This window comes from Notechis scutatus, chromosome 14, assembly GCF_049901735.1.
Source record: "Notechis scutatus isolate UNSWTSFEM ecotype Mainland chromosome 14, rNotScu1.2, whole genome shotgun sequence".
Lineage (NCBI taxonomy): Eukaryota > Metazoa > Chordata > Lepidosauria > Squamata > Elapidae > Notechis > Notechis scutatus.
The window spans coordinates 11,267,778-11,286,031 of record NC_142022.1 but is presented as its reverse complement, the minus strand read 5'-3'; the positions used below and the strand labels follow the sequence as shown (position 1 = coordinate 11,286,031).

Sequence of the window (18,254 nt, the reverse complement as noted above, 5' to 3'; positions counted from 1 at the left end):
CAGTTTGTCGGTCCAATCACAAAACGGCAATGCGAGCCGATCACAGTAGCGTTTCAGAACCAATAACCACACCACACCACTAACTAACCCAGACCCCCGACCCCACCCCGACCCTAACCCCAAACCCTTCTTACCTGACTTTCAGTTTCGATCTTTTGAAGTGGGATGTCTTTTTCTGTCCATCTCTTGAGAGCTTCGGCCTCATGTTTTCCTATTAATATTAATAACGTATTAATATTAAAAACAGGATAATAGCCTAAAAATCCTATTAAAAGAGTTTCCCCCTTCTCCCACTTATTCCTTCCTATACCACAGGATGGCAGTTTCCTGTTTCCCTCACAAAAGCGGCAGAGAAAAAAGAAAACTTTTCCAAAATGCCCTCAAAAAAGTTTTCCTGTCCCTTAAGGAGAGCGTTCGAGTTTTCGTAATACCGTATATTAATAATGTTAATAATGTTTCAATTAATAATAATTCGGAATAATAAACTTTGAAACCCAGCTTGGCGAAAAAGTCGCCTCCCGAGGAACTTGGGCGGGAAGACTAAAAAGAATTGGCGGGAAGTCGGTCGTCATAGAAACGTCCTTCTTCTCAGGCACGGGGGGACGGCCGCGCTGACGGAAAAGTTCACCGCGCCGCAAAAGGACGTTGAGGGGACGTCCTTTTTTCCTCGCCTCAGGAAAAAAGCCCTGCCCCTCTATGTTGCTCTTGAGGCGATTGAAAATGACCATCCCATCATGGCGGACTTCCCCTCCGTCCCTCTAAGTCGTCCCCTCTACTTCCTTTCTCGGCCACCACCTCGGCAAGGCGAACTTCCTGTCCGTGACCGTCCCCTACCGTCTTTGAAACATGACCTTCCCATCATGGCCGACTTCCCGTCCGTCGTTCTTAGTCGTCCTCCCAACTTCCTTTCGCAGCGCCCTTCTCGTTAAGGAGAACTTCCGGTCCGTCGTCCACGTCCTTCCCTTACCGTCTTTGAAAAATGACCTTCCCATCATGGCGGACTTCCCGTCCGTCCCTCTAAGTCGTCCCCTCTACTTCCTTTCTCGGCCACCACCTCGGCAAGGCGAACTTCCTGTCCGTGACCGTCCCCTACCGCTTTTGAAACATGACCTTCCCATCATGGCCGACTTCCCGTTCGTCCTTCTAAGTCGTCCCCTCAACGTCCTTTCGCGGCGAGTTTTGCAGCACGGTGAACTTGTCCGTCAGCGCGGCCGTCCCCCGTTTTCCCCCATGCCTGAGAAGAACGACCTTTCTACGACGGCCGACTCCCAGTCCGGTTTTTTTAGTCTTCCCCCTTCCCCCCACTTCCTTTCGCAGCGACCTTCTCGGTAAGGAGAACTTCCGGTCCGTCGTCCACGTCCGTCCCTTACAGCCTTTGAAAAATGACCTTCCCATCATGGCCGACTTCCCGCCCGTTCTTCTAAGTCGTCCCCTCAACTTCCTTTCTCGGCCACCACCTCGGCAAGGCGAACTTCCTGTCCCCTGTCCATGGCCGTCCACTACCGCCTTTGGAAAAATGACTTTCCCATCATGGCCGACTTCCCGTCCGTCCCTCTAAATCGTCCCTCTACTTCCTTTCTCCGCCACCACCTCGGCAAGGCGAACTTCCTGTCCGTGACTGTCCCCTACCGCCTTTGAAACATGACCTTCCCATCATGGCCGACTTCCCGTCCGTCCTTCTAAGTCGTCCCCTCAATGTCCTTTCGCGGCGAGTTTTGCGGCACGGTGAACTTGTCCGTCAGCCCGGCCGTCCCCCGTTCCCCCCATGCCTGAGAAGAACGACCTTTCTACGACGGCCGACTCTCGGTCCGTTCTTTTTAGTCTTCCCCTCCCCCCACTTCCTTTCGCAGCGACCTTCTCGGTAAGAACTTCCGGTCCGCCGTTCACGTCCGTCCCTTACTGCCTTTGCAAAATGACCTTCCCATCATGGCGGACTTCCCGCCCGTTCTTCTAAGTCGTCCCCTCAACTTCCTTTCTCGGCCACCACCTCGGCAAGGCGAACTTCCTGTTCCCTCTCCGTGGCCGTCCCCTACCGCCTTTGCAACATGACCTTCCCGTCCGTCCTTCTAAATCGTCCCCTCAACGTCCTTTCGCGGGGAGTTTTGCGGCACGGTGAACTTGTCCGTCAGCCCGGCCGTCCCCCGTCCCCCCCCATGCCTGAGAAGAACGACCTTTCTACGACGGCCGACTCCCAGTCCGTTCTTTTTAGTCTTCCCCCTCTCCTCCCCACTTCCTAGCGCAGCGATTTTTTCGCCACGCTGGGATTTTAAGTTTATTATTCTATATCGCCATGATAAAACGCATCCTTATTAACATTAATAGGGGCAGAGGAGGACCAGGGGCCGCAACGCAGGGAGAGAAGGAGTTCCGCTTCTTAAACCGAGTTAAAAAGGCGAACGAAAACTTCAGTGCTCTTTCTACGGGACAGAAAACGGTGCCCTCCTGTGGTGAAAGTCGGTATTGCGGCCACACAGAAAAAAAAAACACCTTTTCAATGGCATTTTTTGAAACCGGATTCTTTCTCGTGTGCCTGTTGTGCAGCAGCCTGGAATTGGAAAACAGGGCCTTCCTGTGGTCCAAGAAGGAATAGCAGCCGGGTGGGGGATTGGGGGGAGACTAAAACGAATGGACTGGAAGTCGGCCGTCGTAGAAAGGTCGTTCTTCTCAGGCATTGGGGGCGGGGGAGACGGCCGCGCTGACGGACAAGTTCACCGTGCCGCAAAAGGACGTTGAGGGGACGACTTAGAAGGACGGACGGGAAGTCGACCGTGATGGGGTGGTCATTTTTCAAACGCACTGGGGCGCCGCCGCGGACGACGGACAGGAAGTCGGCCATATTGAGAAGGTCATTTTCAAAGGAACTTGATCGTTTCAAGAGCAACGTAGAGGGGCGGGGCTTTTTTCCCGGACGCTCTGCTCTGTGGGCCGCACTTCTCCGTCTCCTAGATCCTGGGTGAAGGGGGGGGGACGCTTGCGCGATGTCACAGGGATGCCCTCCCTGTTTTGGTTTTTCCTAAGCAATAAAACGTCATTGTGCACGAAAAGCATTGTTCCCCTTTTTTTCCTAATCTTTGGTAAATCCTTGCTTTCCCCGTTCGCTACTGGCTTGCGGCGGCACCGTCTTCCTCGCTTGGATAGGCCTCGACTTACGACCGGGTCATTTACTGACCGTTGAGTTGCCATGGGACTTTTTCACAGGCTGCTGCGGCACCCCCACAGTCACGGGATGCAAACTGGGGTGCTTGGGGACTGGCGAGCTCTTGGAATCATACCATTTTGGGTTACCATACCCTTTTCGTACCCTTTTTCTCACCGAGACAAAATTGAGACTCAGTTGTCATCGAAACGGTTGGTGCTTTCGGAAGGGAAGGGCTGACGGAGAAAATGATTTTATTATGGTAAAGGTATGCTGCTGTCCACAGCTCCGTCGGTTTCCTGGGGATTTTTTTGCCAGCACCCTCCCTCCCAAATCTCACTGAGAAAGAAAGAAGCAAATTCTTAGGGTCCCTTAATAGCAGCAAGTTCCTTCCGTCTGCAGTGATCTACGATGGCTCTTTCCTTAATATCTCTGAAGCGGGCGGGTGTAAGGTCTGCTGAGGAAGACTCCGGTCCAATGCCTTTTATCCGGTCCAATGCCTATTGTGCGAGAAAAAGAAACGGCAAAACTTATTCTCGAGCCTCCATAGACGGGGAACCGCAATGGCTTCCTGCTTCCCCTAACCCCTAACCCTAACCCTAACCCCTAAAGCCTAAAGCCTAAACCCTAAGCCTAAGCCTAACCCCTAACCCAACCCCAACCCCTAAACCCTAAACCCTAACCCTAACCCCAAACCCCAACCCCTAACCTAACCACGAACCCCAACCCCCTAACCCCAACCCCCTAACCCCAACCTTACCCCAAACCCTAAACCCTAAACCCAACCCAACCGTAACCCTAACCCCAAACCCCACCCCACCCAAACCCCAAACCCAACCCTAAGCCATTTCAGCCAGAAAACACAACTTTTGCAGAGCTCAGATTTTGAAAAGAACTTTATTTTTATATTCCGCAGGGTGGAAAACATTGAAAACCCCATTTTTGGATCCAAGCATTCCCTGAGGAGATAAACCTAACCCCAAACCCCCCAACCCTTAACCCCCAACCCTTAACCCCCAACCCCAAACCCTAACCCAAACCCCAAGTCCAACCCAACCCCAACCCCTAACCCATTTCAGCCAGAAAACACAACTTTTATTGCAGAGCTCAGATTTTGAAAAGAACTTTATTTTTATGTTCCGCAGGGGTGGAAAACATTGAAAACCCTCATTTTCGGATCCAAGCATTCCCTGAGGAGATAAACCTAACCCCAACCCCCAAACCCCAACCCCGAACCCCTAACCCCAACCCTTAACCCCAACCCCCCTAACCCTAACCCCTTAACCCTAAACCCCAACCCCCCCATCCCAACCTAAACCCCCCACCCTAAACCCCTTAACCCCCTAACCCCCTTAACCGTTCTGCCTCTTAACACTGAAGCCATCGTTCTCCTTCTTACCTCACTTTCAGGTTCGGTCTTTTGAAGTGCGATGTCTTTTCCTGTTCATCGATTGATGCCTTCGGCCTCGTGTTGTCCTATTAATATTAATAACGTATTAATAATAAAGATCCAGGATAACAGTCCCCTTTTCCCTGTTCTCCCCGTTATTCCTTCCAGGACCACAAGATGGCGCTGTTTCCTGTTTCCCTTAAAAAGGCGGCCGAGAAAAAAGCCCGCTTCAAAAATGCCCTCCAAAAAGTTCTTTTTAAACAATGTGACTACGGTACCTGCTTTTCTGTCCCTTAACGAGAGCGTTTGAGCTTTCGTAATACCGTATTAATGTTAATAATGAGGCGTTTCAATTAATAATTATTCGGAATAATAAACTTTAAAACCAGAGTGACGAAAAAGTCGCTGCGCGAGGAACTGAGGGGGAAGACTAAAAAGAATGGGCGGGAAGTCGGCCGCCACAGAAAGGTCGTTCTTCTCAGGCATGGGGGGAACAGCCACGGTGAACGGACAAGAAGTTCTCCGTGCCGAAAATGTCCGCGCGAAAGGAAGTTGGGGGGACGACTTAAAAGGCGGGACGGGAAGTCGGCCATGATGGAATACTCATTTTTCAAAGGGACTGGGGGACGGTCGCGTAGAACGGACAGGAAGTGCACCGTGCCGAATAGGTCGCTGCGAAAGAAAGTTGGGGGGACGACTAAGAAGAAAGGAGGGGAAGTCGTCCGTGATGGGATGGTCGTTCTTCAAAGGCATTGGGGGACGACCGCGGACGACGGACAGGAAGTCGGCCGTGCTGGGAAGGCCGCTGCGAAAGGAAGTTGAGGCCATCAAAAAGGCCTACGATGACCTCGGTGTTAATGCTACGAGGCGGAAAACTTTGCCGTCCTGTGGTCAAAACGGGTATTGCGGCCACGAAAAGAAACCTTTTTAATGGGATTTCCAGATTATTCTCCTGTATCTTTATTATGAACGCCTTATTCATATTGATAGGGCAACGGGAGGCCCGTTTGCTGCAACGCGGGAACGAGAAATAAAACCTGCTTCGAAACTCTTAAACCGAGTCAAGGAGGACTAGGATGGCCTATTAAGATTAATAAGATTGGGGCAGAGGGGTGCAGAAATGGGACCAGGGAAAGAAAAGCGGCGCTGGCGGAACGCACTGGGTCGAGCCTAATCCAGCTTTCCTTTGCTCTCCGAATCTTAAAGGTTCTGGGGCTGCGCGCTTGTCGAGCCGTGAGTTTCATACCCGCGCGGTTGTGACGGCTGTATGCAATAATCCAAAATTTAATCCTAGGTGTAACGGGAAAGAGTTTTTTTAACTGTGCCCCGTGAATGATAAATCTAGAGTCGGGGATAATTGTATTACAAATATTGGCCGTAGAATTCGGGATTCCGTTATTGATTGCAACGTTAGCTTCGTTCGTAGTGATCTCTCGGTGATAAGAGCTTGTCCTTGGCTTATGACCCTAACGCGGTCCGCGCAAAGGGATGACCTCTGAAGGAATAGTAAGAAGACCGTGACCCCGGGGCAGATGACCCCGGTAACGGCCTGGTCCTCAAATTGCCCCAAAGGGGACATTGGCCTGAATTCTGACCTGCGTTGAGGAGACGCCCGTTGCTTTTTGGATCCGTCTCCTGGAGGCTGGAGTTGCCTAGAGCCCCCTGAATGTAAGCGACCCCGAAGGCCAAGGGATCCTGGCCTTGGCATTTGTTGATGAATCGGCTAATGACATTTCAGACAGTAACTGGTCGACTGTGGAAATGTCAGGCGTGACCCACTAGTGTGGGGGTCTCTCAAAGATAGACCCTCAATGAGGAGGCTCGGTTCACAGGTCTCCACAAAAATGTGAATGAATCAGCTTTTGAAATGCGCTCATGTCCAAAAGGAAACGTCTGCGACTGAGCATTCTTGTACTGTGCCCCCTGCCCCGTCCCCCCAATTTACGTCCCTCCTTGAATCCTGAATTGCTACACTGGTTAACCGGTAACCTTTTAACGGCCAGTGGGCCGTCGCATACGCCAGACGAGGAAAGGGGGCGGTTTTTTCAAGATCTTATAAAAAACAATTTTATTAAGCGAATGTCGGAGGATGTGGGCTAATTCCCCAGCTCCTAACCTGCTGTACATTTTTCCCGGGGGTGCTAACTATGCCTTCCTGTGCTCTGCCGTCTGTGACTTGGTGCTGCTTTTTTTTCTCGCCCCTTGGGGAGTGTCTTTGCTCGCCAACTAATGTTGAAACAAACCTACAGAACTGGGAAAAAACAAAATAAAGGCGAGGGCTGTATTGTTTTAAAGGTGGAAGGCTTTGGAAGAGAAGACTTGACTGATAGCTTCCGTTGCTTTTAAGTTTCGGCTTCAGTTCTTCTGGATGGTGTGGTGGGAAAGTTTGAAGAGTGCACGTTGAGTGTTTTAGTCCAAAGCCAAAAATTAAAATCGAAACCTCTCTTATTTGGATCTGAAAAATATTTCCTTTAATTGTAAGCATCTTACTGTGGGGAATTTGTGGGGATGAAAGGGAGGGGCTCAGAGTCTAAGGTTTCTGCTCGGTTCTCGCTCTTTACGTCACACGCTGGAAATGTGAGAAGGTGCTCTGGAAAAGGCCGTCAGTCTGTGGGTTCTAGAACTGACTCGCTCAGAGCCAGATCCCAATAATGCTCCGTGCCATGTTTCTTAAAATGCTCCCGTGCCATGTTTTCGGTAGGACACTGCTTGAATTTCATCTCGCCAAAGCTCCGCTCCTTTGCTGTGCCCTAAAAGAACAAAGAGAGGACAGGAAAAGATTCTGAGCAAGCCTACGTATCGTATCGAGGGTTGCATTAAAGACAGAGGCCCTCTTAAGCGATACGTTGACTGGAGGCTCATGGAATGCGCTAAATTCCTTTGGCTTAATGGGGAAGCCCTGAGTGACTGAGCGCAACATGCTAAAACCGTAAATCGTGCTTTACAGGCCACGGCTCACTCAAAAAGTGGGAGATGTCAGAAATCAAAGAGGAGGGGGGTTCCGAAGGAACGATCCTATGGAGCAACCGGTTAGGTTCCCGCGGGTGTTTCTTAGTCCCATTGCTAAAAGGGCATAGCAAAAAGCGGGGCTTTCTAAGTAGGACTGAGAACCAACAAATGCTTCAGTTGGACCGTAAATATTACTCACCTCCCAAACCAGGGAACATTTGTTGGTTTTTTTCACAGATTCCTCATCGGATTCTTCATCGTCTGCAAGAAAAATAAACTACTTAGGGTGTAAGAATGGACGAATGACTGAAGATGGATTTGTCTATTCTAAAGTATGCTCAAAATCGGTCAGATCGGAAACACCCTTTATTCAGACGAAGGTGAGAATTCTGCTGTTTCTTTAGAAAAGGCAGGAGACAGACCTCTGCGAGCCCGGTAGCTTATGGAAAGAAGGGAACTTTGGGGGACGGTAAAAGACCGGTTTGCAAAATCATCAGTTTCCCTTCGGTTGTCCTGACTTCATGTTGGTCTTTGCATTTTTGAACCGGCTCCATGTAAGGGGTGGCTGCCCCTTCCTGTTATTTTATTAAACCTCTATAAGTCGACTTTCTTCTTAGGAGAACCAAGAGGCTAATGGTGAAATAGATTTATCCAAATCTATTCAATAGAACAATCCAACGGCTGATAGAACAGCAATCGTTGTTATGGAATTCTCTTTTCCTTTTTCAACAGAATCTTTTAAACCTAAAAACAGCCATTCAAAGTTCTATCTTCTGAGTTTAGCTTGAAACCCCCAAAAGAAGAAATGGCTTTTCTGTCTTTTTGACATCTTTGGAAGATGATGTTGAGGGTAGGGCCTGAAGCGTACTACCTTCGGTTTTCTTAGGGACACTATTTCTGCAGATGGACAGAACCTTCGTGTCTGCATCCCTTTCCCAAAAACACGCTGGGTGGCGCCTTGAAACAGGTGCGGCCTTCCTGAACCCGACCTTACCTCCTCCTCCACCTGTCCTGTGGGGCCCTTGCCAGAGCTTGCAAAATGTGCTTTGAGTGCATCGCCTTGTTTTTATTTTTAAGTTTCGGCATTTTGGCAGCCCTCGGTCGATCGCTTTTATTTACTTAATCTCAATAAGCGTTTCCAGGCTGGGCCCTTAGCAGAAGTGCGCTTCCTTACCATCTCCTTTTGTGTTTGACGTCTGCTCGTCCCATTTTATTCGATGTAACATGAGCCGCTTAAATTTCTTCTGTGCTTTGGGACCTTGGAAAGAAGGCAGAAAAGGCAGAACTGACAGGCGGAATCGCAACAAGGGATGAAGTGCAACTTCGTAAACGCAACAACTGGAAGGACTGAACTCCTGATCCTTAAGAAAGCACCTGTGCCAGGTGCTCCCCTTGTGGTCACAACCATAAACTGAGACCGACTCTTGGAGCCAGAGAGATGAAATCCTTGCGTTGCTTTTCTGGGAGCAATGCACAAAGCATGTGTTTCCAAAGAACAACCCTGACATAATGGCCTGAAACCAGTTTGGTTAGTTAAGTCCAGGTTGCGCAAAGTGACACTATTTCTTTTCTGCGGCCTGCTCTGCAGATGGAGAGAACCTTCTTTTCTGTGTTCTGCGGCCTTTCAAAAAAAAAAAAAAAAAAAGACCAAGAGCCATCGGTCAACCCTGAAGTTGGCCGATGCCTTAATCCAGGTGCAGCCTTCCGGAATCCCCAACCTTGTTTCTCCCCCCCCCCCCTCCTTCTTCCGGAACGGGGCAGGGTCCGCACGCTGCCTGGGCCTGCTGGAAGTTTTAGCTCCTTAGAAATGCAGAGCACAATACATTATGCGACCCAGCCAGCTCGCCCATCCTCTTACCTCCTTCTACCACCACCACATTGACATCTTTGTGTAAAACCACAACTCCGGTTAAGTACAGCTGGCCAGCGTTAGCTTCGATTTTGAATTTCTTTGCTGGGTTACCTAGATTCCGGACTCTGTGGGCAAAAACAAAGGAATGTGTCAGGGAAGAGGAGGCTGCAACAGTGCAGGGGAGTAAGGTGCGCTTGCTTTGGGAACGACGGACGCTCACCTGTAAACGGCTATGTGAACGCCCTGTGAAATATCTTCCTTAAGCTTTTTCACCTTTTTCGCTTTCCTCTGTTCCACCGTCAGCTTTCGTGCAGCGTTTGCCTCCTCATGAGCTCTGCAAGCACATTGATGCAGCCCATCTAAGCACTCTGCTGGAGTGCCGCAGTGAAAGGGCAGCTTCTGGTCCTGCAAGATGCCCCTCCACAGGCTGCCCCAGCCAGGTCTGCGGCATCCCCGCTTTTATTGCTGTGCATATTTATAACCCCCCTTTTCACCAACTGGTCTCAAAGCCTCAGATTGTTAATGGAAGATGGTCAAAGGGGTCAAATGTTCTGCCCCCTCATCGGCTTCAGCATACACCAAAAGCATCTGGGAAGACCCCAGTCAGATCCTCGGCCACAGGGAGGGAGGGAGGGAGGGAGGGAGCTGGGAGAGACATCAGCCGTACTTCTGCCTCTTTGCCATCTGTGCTCGGACATGGGCTTCTACTTTGGTTGGATCCTGAACGGCTTCTGTCCCCAAAACTCGCATCAGGTTGGAGATTCGGACTGCAGAGAGAGAAGAGGCAACGAGGGTGTTTGCTGGTGTCCCTCAAGAGCCTTCCCCTCCCTCAGGCTGCTCCAAAGAGGCTGCACTACCTTTTGGCTCTGGAGGGGGCATCAGGCCGAGCCGCACTTTCTCCTGCAGCTCCTTCTGGGCTTCCCGGCGGGTCTGGCGACGGAGCTTCTTCTGCTCTTTTTTGGTCAGGTAAACTCCAAGGGTCACAGGCAGGTCACTGTCCACTGCGGAGAAAGATACATTATTCTGTTTTTCCCTGAGAAAGTCAAGGAATTGGGGGGGTGTCAACTGCTCCCAAGACTGCTCTTCCCCCTCCGAAATGGAGTTGGCAGGTGGGGAGGGGGCAGTTTCAAGGACAGGTTCTGCCTCTGCCTCCCTCAGAGAGGGAGTCAGGCGGTTACCTGGAGGGCTGAGCTGAGCCGGATGCTCAACCAAGTTCGTGATGCCAAAATAGTCCTCCCGCTTAAGCAGATCAGTAGCTTTTCTGAAAAGGAAAGCAGATCCACCCAACTATCAACGTCAACTGGTCCCCTTCCAGATCATCATCTGCAAAGGGCCTGATTTGGGCAGAAGACAACACAGCCCCTCCTGGAGTACTCAACACAACCAAGGTACAGGGCCAGCTTCTACAAACAACTAGCACATTCCTCCTTGTCTCCCTGGCATCTGCTCCTGACCCTCACCTCCTCCCTCAGCGGGCTCCAACCTTTTGGGCACCAGGGGTGGGGTGGGGTTGGGGAACCTCTGCTCTAGACGATGCAGCGACCAGCCATCCTTCAGAGCACTCCTCGGCTCTCAACCCGAGATGCCTCGCCAATCGCGACTGGCATCTGCCAAAGGAGTGGAATTGTCCTTCCGGTAGCCCAGGGAGGATGGTCTCTCTAGAACCACCTGGAGCTGAGCTGGCTGGGGGCCCTGCACCAAAAGTGCCTCTGAGACACTTACACGTCCATGCCATTGGGGATGATGTAGGAGTCCCACCACTCCACTTCAGGAATGTCCCCCTCTTTCACTTCCTTTTTGGGAGTGATGAGGGCCAATTTGGTCGAGGTGTGAATTCCCGTCTTCTTTGCAGCTTGTGAGATCTCTGCCTGGAGTTTTTCTAACTGAGCCTGGTGACCAAAGAGACATTTTCAAGGTGTACCAGAAGCACAATTCCCAGGGGTGGGGTTGTTTCCCTACCATCTGTCCCTGCCTGCCAGTTTATTCCTCAGGCATCTGAAGGAGGATCCCCCTCCCTCCCTTAGCGACCCCCATAGTGCCCTACCTTCGTCCGCAGCCGTTGGGCTATTTTTTCAAACTTGCCCTTGTCGTGAAACCTGAAAGTCCTCTTTGGCCGCTGAGCTGGGGCAGCAGACACCCGGGGGTCAAAATAAGTGTTGGACTCCATGTCCTCTGAGGGCTTCTCCTTCAGCTGCTGCTTGAACTGCTCCCTCTTCACAGCCCGGATGTTGGCCTTGAGAGTCGGCATGCGGTGGGTCAGCTCCACCTCCTTCCCGGTGGCATCCACCGTGCGGCCTTGCTCATCCAGAATCAGTGGCGTTGGTTTACTCTGGTCTTTCAACTCCACCTTCCTAGGCCAAGACATCCCCAGCACAGCTTGGGTGACCACACAGTTCTCCTTGAGCGACCTGGGCTCACTGCGCTTGGGCACGTCAGGAGCCACCGTTCTCAGAACCCAACTGTTCAGAAATGGCCCGTCTGTGCAGCTCCACAACCAGCCCAAACCTCACAGCCTCTGAAGTGGGGGGAGGCATCTACTGCCACCCCAGGCTCCACCCCCTCCCGGTGCAGCACTCCCAGGGGAGGTAGTGGCTGGAAGCCATAGGAAGTGCAGTCCCACCCACCCCCCAGAGGGGCCTGGCCAGGGCAGGCTGCCCGTATGTTTCTTGCAGCACGCTTGCTGAGGACAGTGAGTCATCGCTCGCTTACCGTGAATACGGGGATTGGACGTTGCTGCCCATGTGACGTATTTCTGCCCTATGAGAACAAATTGTTCAGTTGAGTCTTGTCAGCTCCCCCCAACAGGCCCCCATTTCAGACCCTCAGAGGCCTGTGCCAATACTCACGGCGGTGCGATGCCCATGGCGTGCAGGTTGGCCAGTCCCACCATGTTGGTGTTCCCGATCAGTCCCGGTTTCAGTGCCAGCTGAGCCTGGATCCGGGCTTGCAATTCTGCTGCTTTCCGGGCCTTCTCAATGGCATCGTTCATGAAAGTGGCTGCCTGTGAGGGCTGGATGGTGTTCCCGATCGGGAGGCGCTCAGGCGGAGTGGTTGCTGGAGCTTTAGGCTGAGGCCAAGGAAAGTTGAAATTTGGTTTATGGAACTGGTTATTGGTTAAGGTTAAAGGCAGAGAAAGAGGCAGGAGACCCAGTGCAGAAATTCACCGGATGGATGGATGGATGGATGGATGGATGGATGGATGGAAGGAAGGAAGGAAGGAAGGAAGGAAGGAAGGAAGGAAGGAAGGAAGGAAGGAAGGAAGGAATCACAATACCTGAGGAGCTGGGGAACTGATGAAACTCAGCTGTTTCTTCCTCTCCTCAATCTGCCGTGTTGCTGCCTCCATCATCTGCTTGATCTGAAAGAAGGGAAAACAAGCCAAACTTTGTCATTTCAAACTTTGTCATTTCAAAGTCATCCTTGGCTCTTCTGCACTGGACTCTGAATCCCATACTGCAGCAACTACGCAATTCTTCTTAGCTGTAAAGCAGTGTTTCTTCGGGCTGTGGAGGAGGTGCTCGAGAGCCTCCATCCGCTCAAGATAGAGAACCTCCTCCTCAAGAAGACCACCGGTACGTTTACATACTTGTGAGTGACAGAATTCAAGAAGGGGCCTTCTCTGTCAACACGGCTAAAACTGCAGTTAATTAATTTAAAAAAAAAAAAAACCCTTGACTTCAGTGGGTTTTCTAGATTTACTGTGGTTTGTTTTATTATTGTTGTTTGATGTTGTTCCCTCTTCTTGCTCTAAAAACTCTCTTATGACCATGAGCCAGGTGATCAACAAAGCACACGCCAAGGCAGCCCTCCTGACAGGCAGGAGCACCGTGGCACGCCAAGCCTCCTCCAGACAGGCGAGGGCAGCAAACCTGAAGCTTGGTCAGCATTCCTGGACTTTCGGTGGGTGGGCCTGGGATGACCTCGGGCTCTTCCTCCACCTCCTCAAAGCGGGGGATGCGCCGTTTCTTGACTCCGGAGGACTCCTTCGAAATCTCTGAGTCATCCCCAAACACATCCTAATAAGCGGAAATAAGCAAAGGAGCTTCAGTGGAGAAGCCTCAAAGTCAAATCCCAAAAACAAACTGAGCCAACGTTTTCAAGAAAATACAAGTCCCCCACCTGCTAGTGGGAACACGCAACCTCCCAAGAAAAAGAGGGGAGTTCCCCTCAGCTGAGGAGGGTCTGTTGTGAAAGACGCCCCCTTTCCCCACCCAAGGGGTGCAGCAACTCCTTCAAGCCACCAATGGGATGATATTCGCATGTGCAGAAGAGCTAAGAGGTTTTGGCCTGCTCTTTGCCACCTCTTCCCGCTGCGATGACGGAATTTGAACTAAGGTGCCCAATGAAACGTTTTAAATTCTTGGAACCCACATCCCTTCCAAGGGACTGGATGTGATTCTGCTCCCATCCGCCATACCTGCCCCGACAGAGTGAGAAAATAACTCCCTAAAATGGAGGCTGAATGGGCAGTTTCGCCAAGTCTTTCTGGCGTCTCCCCAACCCTCTCTAGCCCAGTTAATGGTCGTGTCACACAGCAGGCCTGGCCGTTGGGGAAGGCTGCTTTGAACGTTAGGAAGCAAATGAAACGGGGTACTTAAAATAGTATTTTAAAGCATACTATTATATCATTTATATTTTACTGAAGTAAAACATTACAAGGAAAGCAATTCTTCCCGTCAGAGATGCAGGAAAGAGGTTACACGCCTGAGTCTGTCCTACCGCTCTCAATGAAAAGCAAATATAAACTATTCCATGATGGATTTAAGCTTAGTCTAGAATGAAGACTCTTCAACTTGAAAGACATGTCAAAAGATTAATCCTTCTGCAAGAGGCTAAGATACGACACTCCATTCGCAGCTTTTCAGCTTCAGAACTGATCTTCCAAAATAGAAAAGGGTCAAGATAGGCCTCTCTCCAGTGGAAAGGTGCACCCTCCCCCAAATGAAACTCACATCACCAGCACGGATGACTATAAGTGATTTTGGGATTGACAGGGAGACTGGAGAGCAAGAGGATTCCCGCATGTACGAGATCAGAAAGACCCCCCCAAAAAAAAGGTATGTATGTTAAATGCAGGAATTGTTTTCAGACAGCACCCTTCATCTTTAATCCTCAAAATATTTTATATCCCATATATGTGATCTGTCAAAGTGCACTGGAACCCAGAATAAACATGCAGAAAAAGTGATCTCTCAAAATATATTACTTGAGAAGCAGAAGCAGAAACGGGCTAATTCTTGCAGAGGGATTTTATTTGCAGTAAAAGCACTGCTGGGAAAAGGTAAGCTTTATGCAAATCAGTGTATCTCTTGCAGGCACAACAAAAGAGAAGGGCGACCGATAACCGACAGAAATCTTCCATGGAGAAGCTAAAGGATGATGTTAGGCTCTACAGGCTGGCTCCTTCTCCACTTAACGTGGAAAGAGATCTGAGGGAGATGCCAGAGGGGAATGCCCAGTCATGCCACACAGCTGCTATTTCCTCCCAAAGAGAATCAAAACGTATGCATACAAACCATCTGCAAGCGACAGCTGAACCTCCTTCTTCGCTACTTTGGGCCATACTTTACAGGGACGGTTCCTCATCCAAAACCAGGGCACACCGTGACACACCTACAAGTTCAAGAGAAAAGGGCTTGCCCATAGTATGAAGAGTGCAGACCCCCGCAGCTTACTTCCTGAACTTCCCCCGCAGCATGATAGGTCCCTGCGAGATAAGCCCAGTTCAAAGAAACTATGGAAGAAATGCAACTGATCTTACTCCTGGGAAAAGATGCAGATTCCTTTCAGAAGAGAATAGCAACCTGGAGGGCAGGACGAAAATTAACCTTTCAACCGAAGCCTGTATATGGGGAAGTCTCTGTCGCCTTTGCTTTAGATGCCACTGATTTAAAGAAACAGGTCTGGTTCTTCAGGTCATTTGATGGGTAGAAAATAGCCCGCAGACAAGTATTTCTCTATTGTTTAACAAGAGTTCCAATAAAGACCTTTTTCTTTTCTTACTGTGAACTGAAGAGAAGGGTGGTGGGAGAGCCCAAAGTTAGTAAAGAAACTCTTGACGAGAAAATGAAATAGGAGAGAATTTCTTAAAAAACAGTGGGGCGGTGTCAAAGTTTCTGGAGGAAGAGATGCTGACAAAGAATGAATCATGGGGTTCAGTAAGTAGTTGGGGCCCTGCCCACCTGAGTTCCCCAATTCTATTGGCCCTTGGATCCCACTTGCAGATCTTTGGAGCAGCAACTCAAAACAAAGCGTCTGGCTGCGTTCTTCAGGAGCAGGGAGATTTTCTGAGCTGTTTGTTACCCTCCAAATAGAAAGATGTCGCATTTGGAATGAATGATGGGAACTGCCCACTCTAATTTATTCCTAGGCCCCTGGGGACTACTAATAAGCCATGGGCAAAAGAAGCACCATGGTACCAGCCCGGGATCTCTCCCACCAGTGAAGACTGCAAAACAACCAATTCCTAGGGCCCTATTTAATTTCCAGGTGCTCAGAAACACAATTATGAAGAAAAAAAGGAGTGGCTCCGCAGAGCAGAAAGTGTGGAAGGAAGACATCCTCAAGTACTACTGCTGCTTCTGAAAGGCAAATGACTGACTGGCACCAAACAATGGCGGTCTGAGGCTTCCGCTCTCAGAAGACTAGGGTATTTTCTCATTTCAAAGCCCAAAATTTGGGGATTGGAAGAAAATTCATCCTATAAAGTACTGCAGCTTTTACACGACCTCAAGAAAGGAGGGGAAAAAGACATCCAGAGATGCTAAAGGATATTAACCCATCTATATAAAACCAATCAATATAACAACTAGGAAAACGTTTCACAATGCGGAACTAAGGAAGGAACACCAGAGAAAGACTGGATATAAATCTCAGGCTACTCGCTGCTTCCAAGAAAGATTCTCTTGCAGCTAATTCCCTGCGCCACCCCAATCCAGAAGTTCAAGACAGACTGAAAAAGGGTCTTCTCCAAGCTTTGAGGAAGGACCCCCAAATTAGCCATGACAAGAAGTGCAACAGTAACCATATTAGAAGCCATAAGCAAAGGGTTCCACAATTTTCTGGAAGAGCATCGATTCCTCTACCGTGCAATTTTGGTTACAGAGGTAGAACAGTTCTCCTGTTATGCTAAGGATTAATATCAACCAAGGGCACCTTCAGTCGTCTTCCTTACAGAGCAAATCACAAATGCCCAGCATCCGCTTCTTCTAGGCCTGTAATTCAATTCAAACCAACCATAAAACCACAGTACCCAAACTTATGTTGAAGGGCAGAATATGACTCTGTCTAGTGCAGATGTTTTGAGGAACTATCCACACCATGCTTGACCACTGGCTATACCAGCCGCGGGTGGAGTTGCCTCCCCAAACATCTGCCTTAAAAGCCTACCAATCCACCTACAATTCCCTGGGACAACCGCTACAAATAAAGCCTTGCCAAGCAGGCTTCTTTTCAATCCCTGTGATCATCTGCAACAATTTGGGCCCAATAAAATCAGCAGTCAGCCCAGAAGAGCTTATGCATCTGGCGCTTACAGATATTTGCCAGCTTTCTATGCATCTGTCCCGTATCACCAAGACAATGACATTTTTCTAAGGGGTCTATGTGCTTTAATCCACGTCCTACATTATTGGCATTCTCAAGCTAAGGCCAGGTTTTCTCAGCTCTACTCCATGTTAATTTCATATAACAGCAACAACAAAGATACTGCACAGCTGCTATCATCATCATAAGATTTCTGATGGTTTCTGGTTGCAGAATTAAAGGGCAGAGCAGTCATAGCACAAGAAGAGCACTAAGAAAACAGACCCAAAGGGTATTTTTTCCCCCCTCTGGAAGAATAAAACATAATGAAGCAACACTGCCAGTTCCTGACACCTCCCCCCCCCCATAAGAAGACAGCAAAAATAAGCAAAAGTTCAGCTCACCTTTAATTCTCTCTTCCGATTTCGGTCACTGTTGGACTTGGAGTGTCGAGAGCTTCGCCCTTCCTCAACGGCTTCAAAAAGCTTATCAACAAACCGCAAGGTGGAATCATCCAGGAAGGGCTTGAGATGATCTGGGAAAGAGAGGAGAGAGGGAGAGAGTACAGTTTGGCAGCCCAAAAGACGCCACCTCAACCAACCTGCCCTGTGTGTTCTGAAAGCAGCTAGTCCTTTCCTCAGTTCATCCCAATTACCAGGAAGGAAAAGGAAGGCCACAGACCTCTTTCAGCCAGAGCAGGAGGGTCCGACCGCGTCCCCCGGCCCTCCAAGATCTCGGGGGCCGGAGCCAGCCCAGCTCAGCGGCTCCCGCAAGACCTACCGGCCGCCTTCTTCTTGTCCATCCCTTTCCCGACGCAGTTCAACGCGGCGGTCACCACGGTGGGCTCGGAGAAGCCGAGGACCCGCTTCACCGTCTTCTCCACCCACGGCTTCAGCTCGTCCAGCTCCCGCTTCGAGAGCGCCATCTTGGGAAGGCTCCACCGGGGCGCTGGGGGAAAGAGGGTCGCGGTTGCAAAGGCCCGAGGGGGAAAGGAAGACACTCCCCCCACGAGGCGGGACTCGGTCTCGCCCCGCCAGGCCGCGGCTCGGTCGCTCGCCGAGGCTGGGATTGGGGGAACGCCTCTCCCCACCCTCGCGGGCAGCGCCGCCGCCGCCGCCTCTGAACAGCCAAAGGGCCGCAGCAGGCGCCCAGCTGTTCCCTCCCGCCCAGGGAACCGGGGACCGAGGCACCTCCTCACCGGCGGTCTCCCTCCGCGCCTGGGAAGGAAAAGGCCGCAGGCCTCGCGGCGGACGGAGGCGGAACGTCGGCTCTGGCGCCGCGCGGACCGGAAGCGGAAACGAGCTTCATCAGAGACTCCGCCCGCGACGCCCTCTGGCTTGGGGCGGGACTTCCTGGAGGCCGCCGCCTGAGCTGCAACCGTGCTGACGACCCACGGCCAGTAG

At 50.6% G+C, this 18,254-nt stretch overlaps 1 protein-coding gene and 1 long non-coding RNA gene across 3 annotated transcripts; both read right to left on the bottom strand.

Moving 5' to 3' along the window:
- Nucleotides 1-4,567: 4,567 nt before the first annotated feature.
- LOC113424328 (uncharacterized) lies at nucleotides 4,568-5,047 on the bottom strand. Its single transcript, XR_003372482.2, has 2 exons — nucleotides 4,805-5,047; nucleotides 4,568-4,612 (listed from the first exon to the last, which is right to left on the bottom strand). It is a non-coding gene; the product is annotated as an uncharacterized LOC113424328 (long non-coding RNA).
- Nucleotides 5,048-6,974: 1,927 nt separating this feature from the next.
- On the bottom strand, nucleotides 6,975-18,147 carry PRPF3 (pre-mRNA processing factor 3). Of its 2 annotated transcripts, XM_087943619.1 has the most exons (18): nucleotides 18,050-18,147; nucleotides 17,632-17,799; nucleotides 17,256-17,386; nucleotides 14,844-14,940; nucleotides 13,197-13,343; nucleotides 12,602-12,685; nucleotides 12,174-12,394; nucleotides 12,037-12,084; nucleotides 11,372-11,678; nucleotides 11,050-11,216; nucleotides 10,506-10,588; nucleotides 10,185-10,328; nucleotides 9,995-10,094; nucleotides 9,548-9,661; nucleotides 9,334-9,452; nucleotides 8,650-8,733; nucleotides 7,675-7,736; nucleotides 6,975-7,276 (listed from the first exon to the last, which is right to left on the bottom strand). In XM_087943619.1, exons 4-18 carry the CDS (start codon nucleotides 14,844-14,846, stop codon nucleotides 7,130-7,132), a joined length of 1,830 nt encoding a protein of 609 aa, XP_087799745.1. In that variant the 5' UTR covers nucleotides 14,847-14,940; nucleotides 17,256-17,386; nucleotides 17,632-17,799; nucleotides 18,050-18,147; the 3' UTR covers nucleotides 6,975-7,129. The 2 variants fall into 2 exon arrangements, with proteins under 2 accessions (XP_087799745.1, XP_026541723.1); XM_026685938.2 differs by lacking the exon at nucleotides 14,844-14,940.
- Between the last annotated feature and the right edge of the window lie 107 nt (nucleotides 18,148-18,254).

Coding starts and splice junctions, on each gene's coding strand:
- PRPF3 (XM_026685938.2), bottom strand. CDS start 17,776: ATGGCGCTCTCGAAGCGGGAGCTGGACGAGCTGAAGCCGTGGGTGGAG. Junction 11,217..11,371: donor CCCAACGGCTGCGGACGAAG/GTAGGGCACTAT, acceptor TTTGGTCACCAG/GCTCAGTTAGAAAAACTCCA. Junction 7,277..7,674: donor AATGTTCCCTGGTTTGGGAG/GTGAGTAATATT, acceptor TTGTTCTTTTAG/GGCACAGCAAAGGAGCGGAG.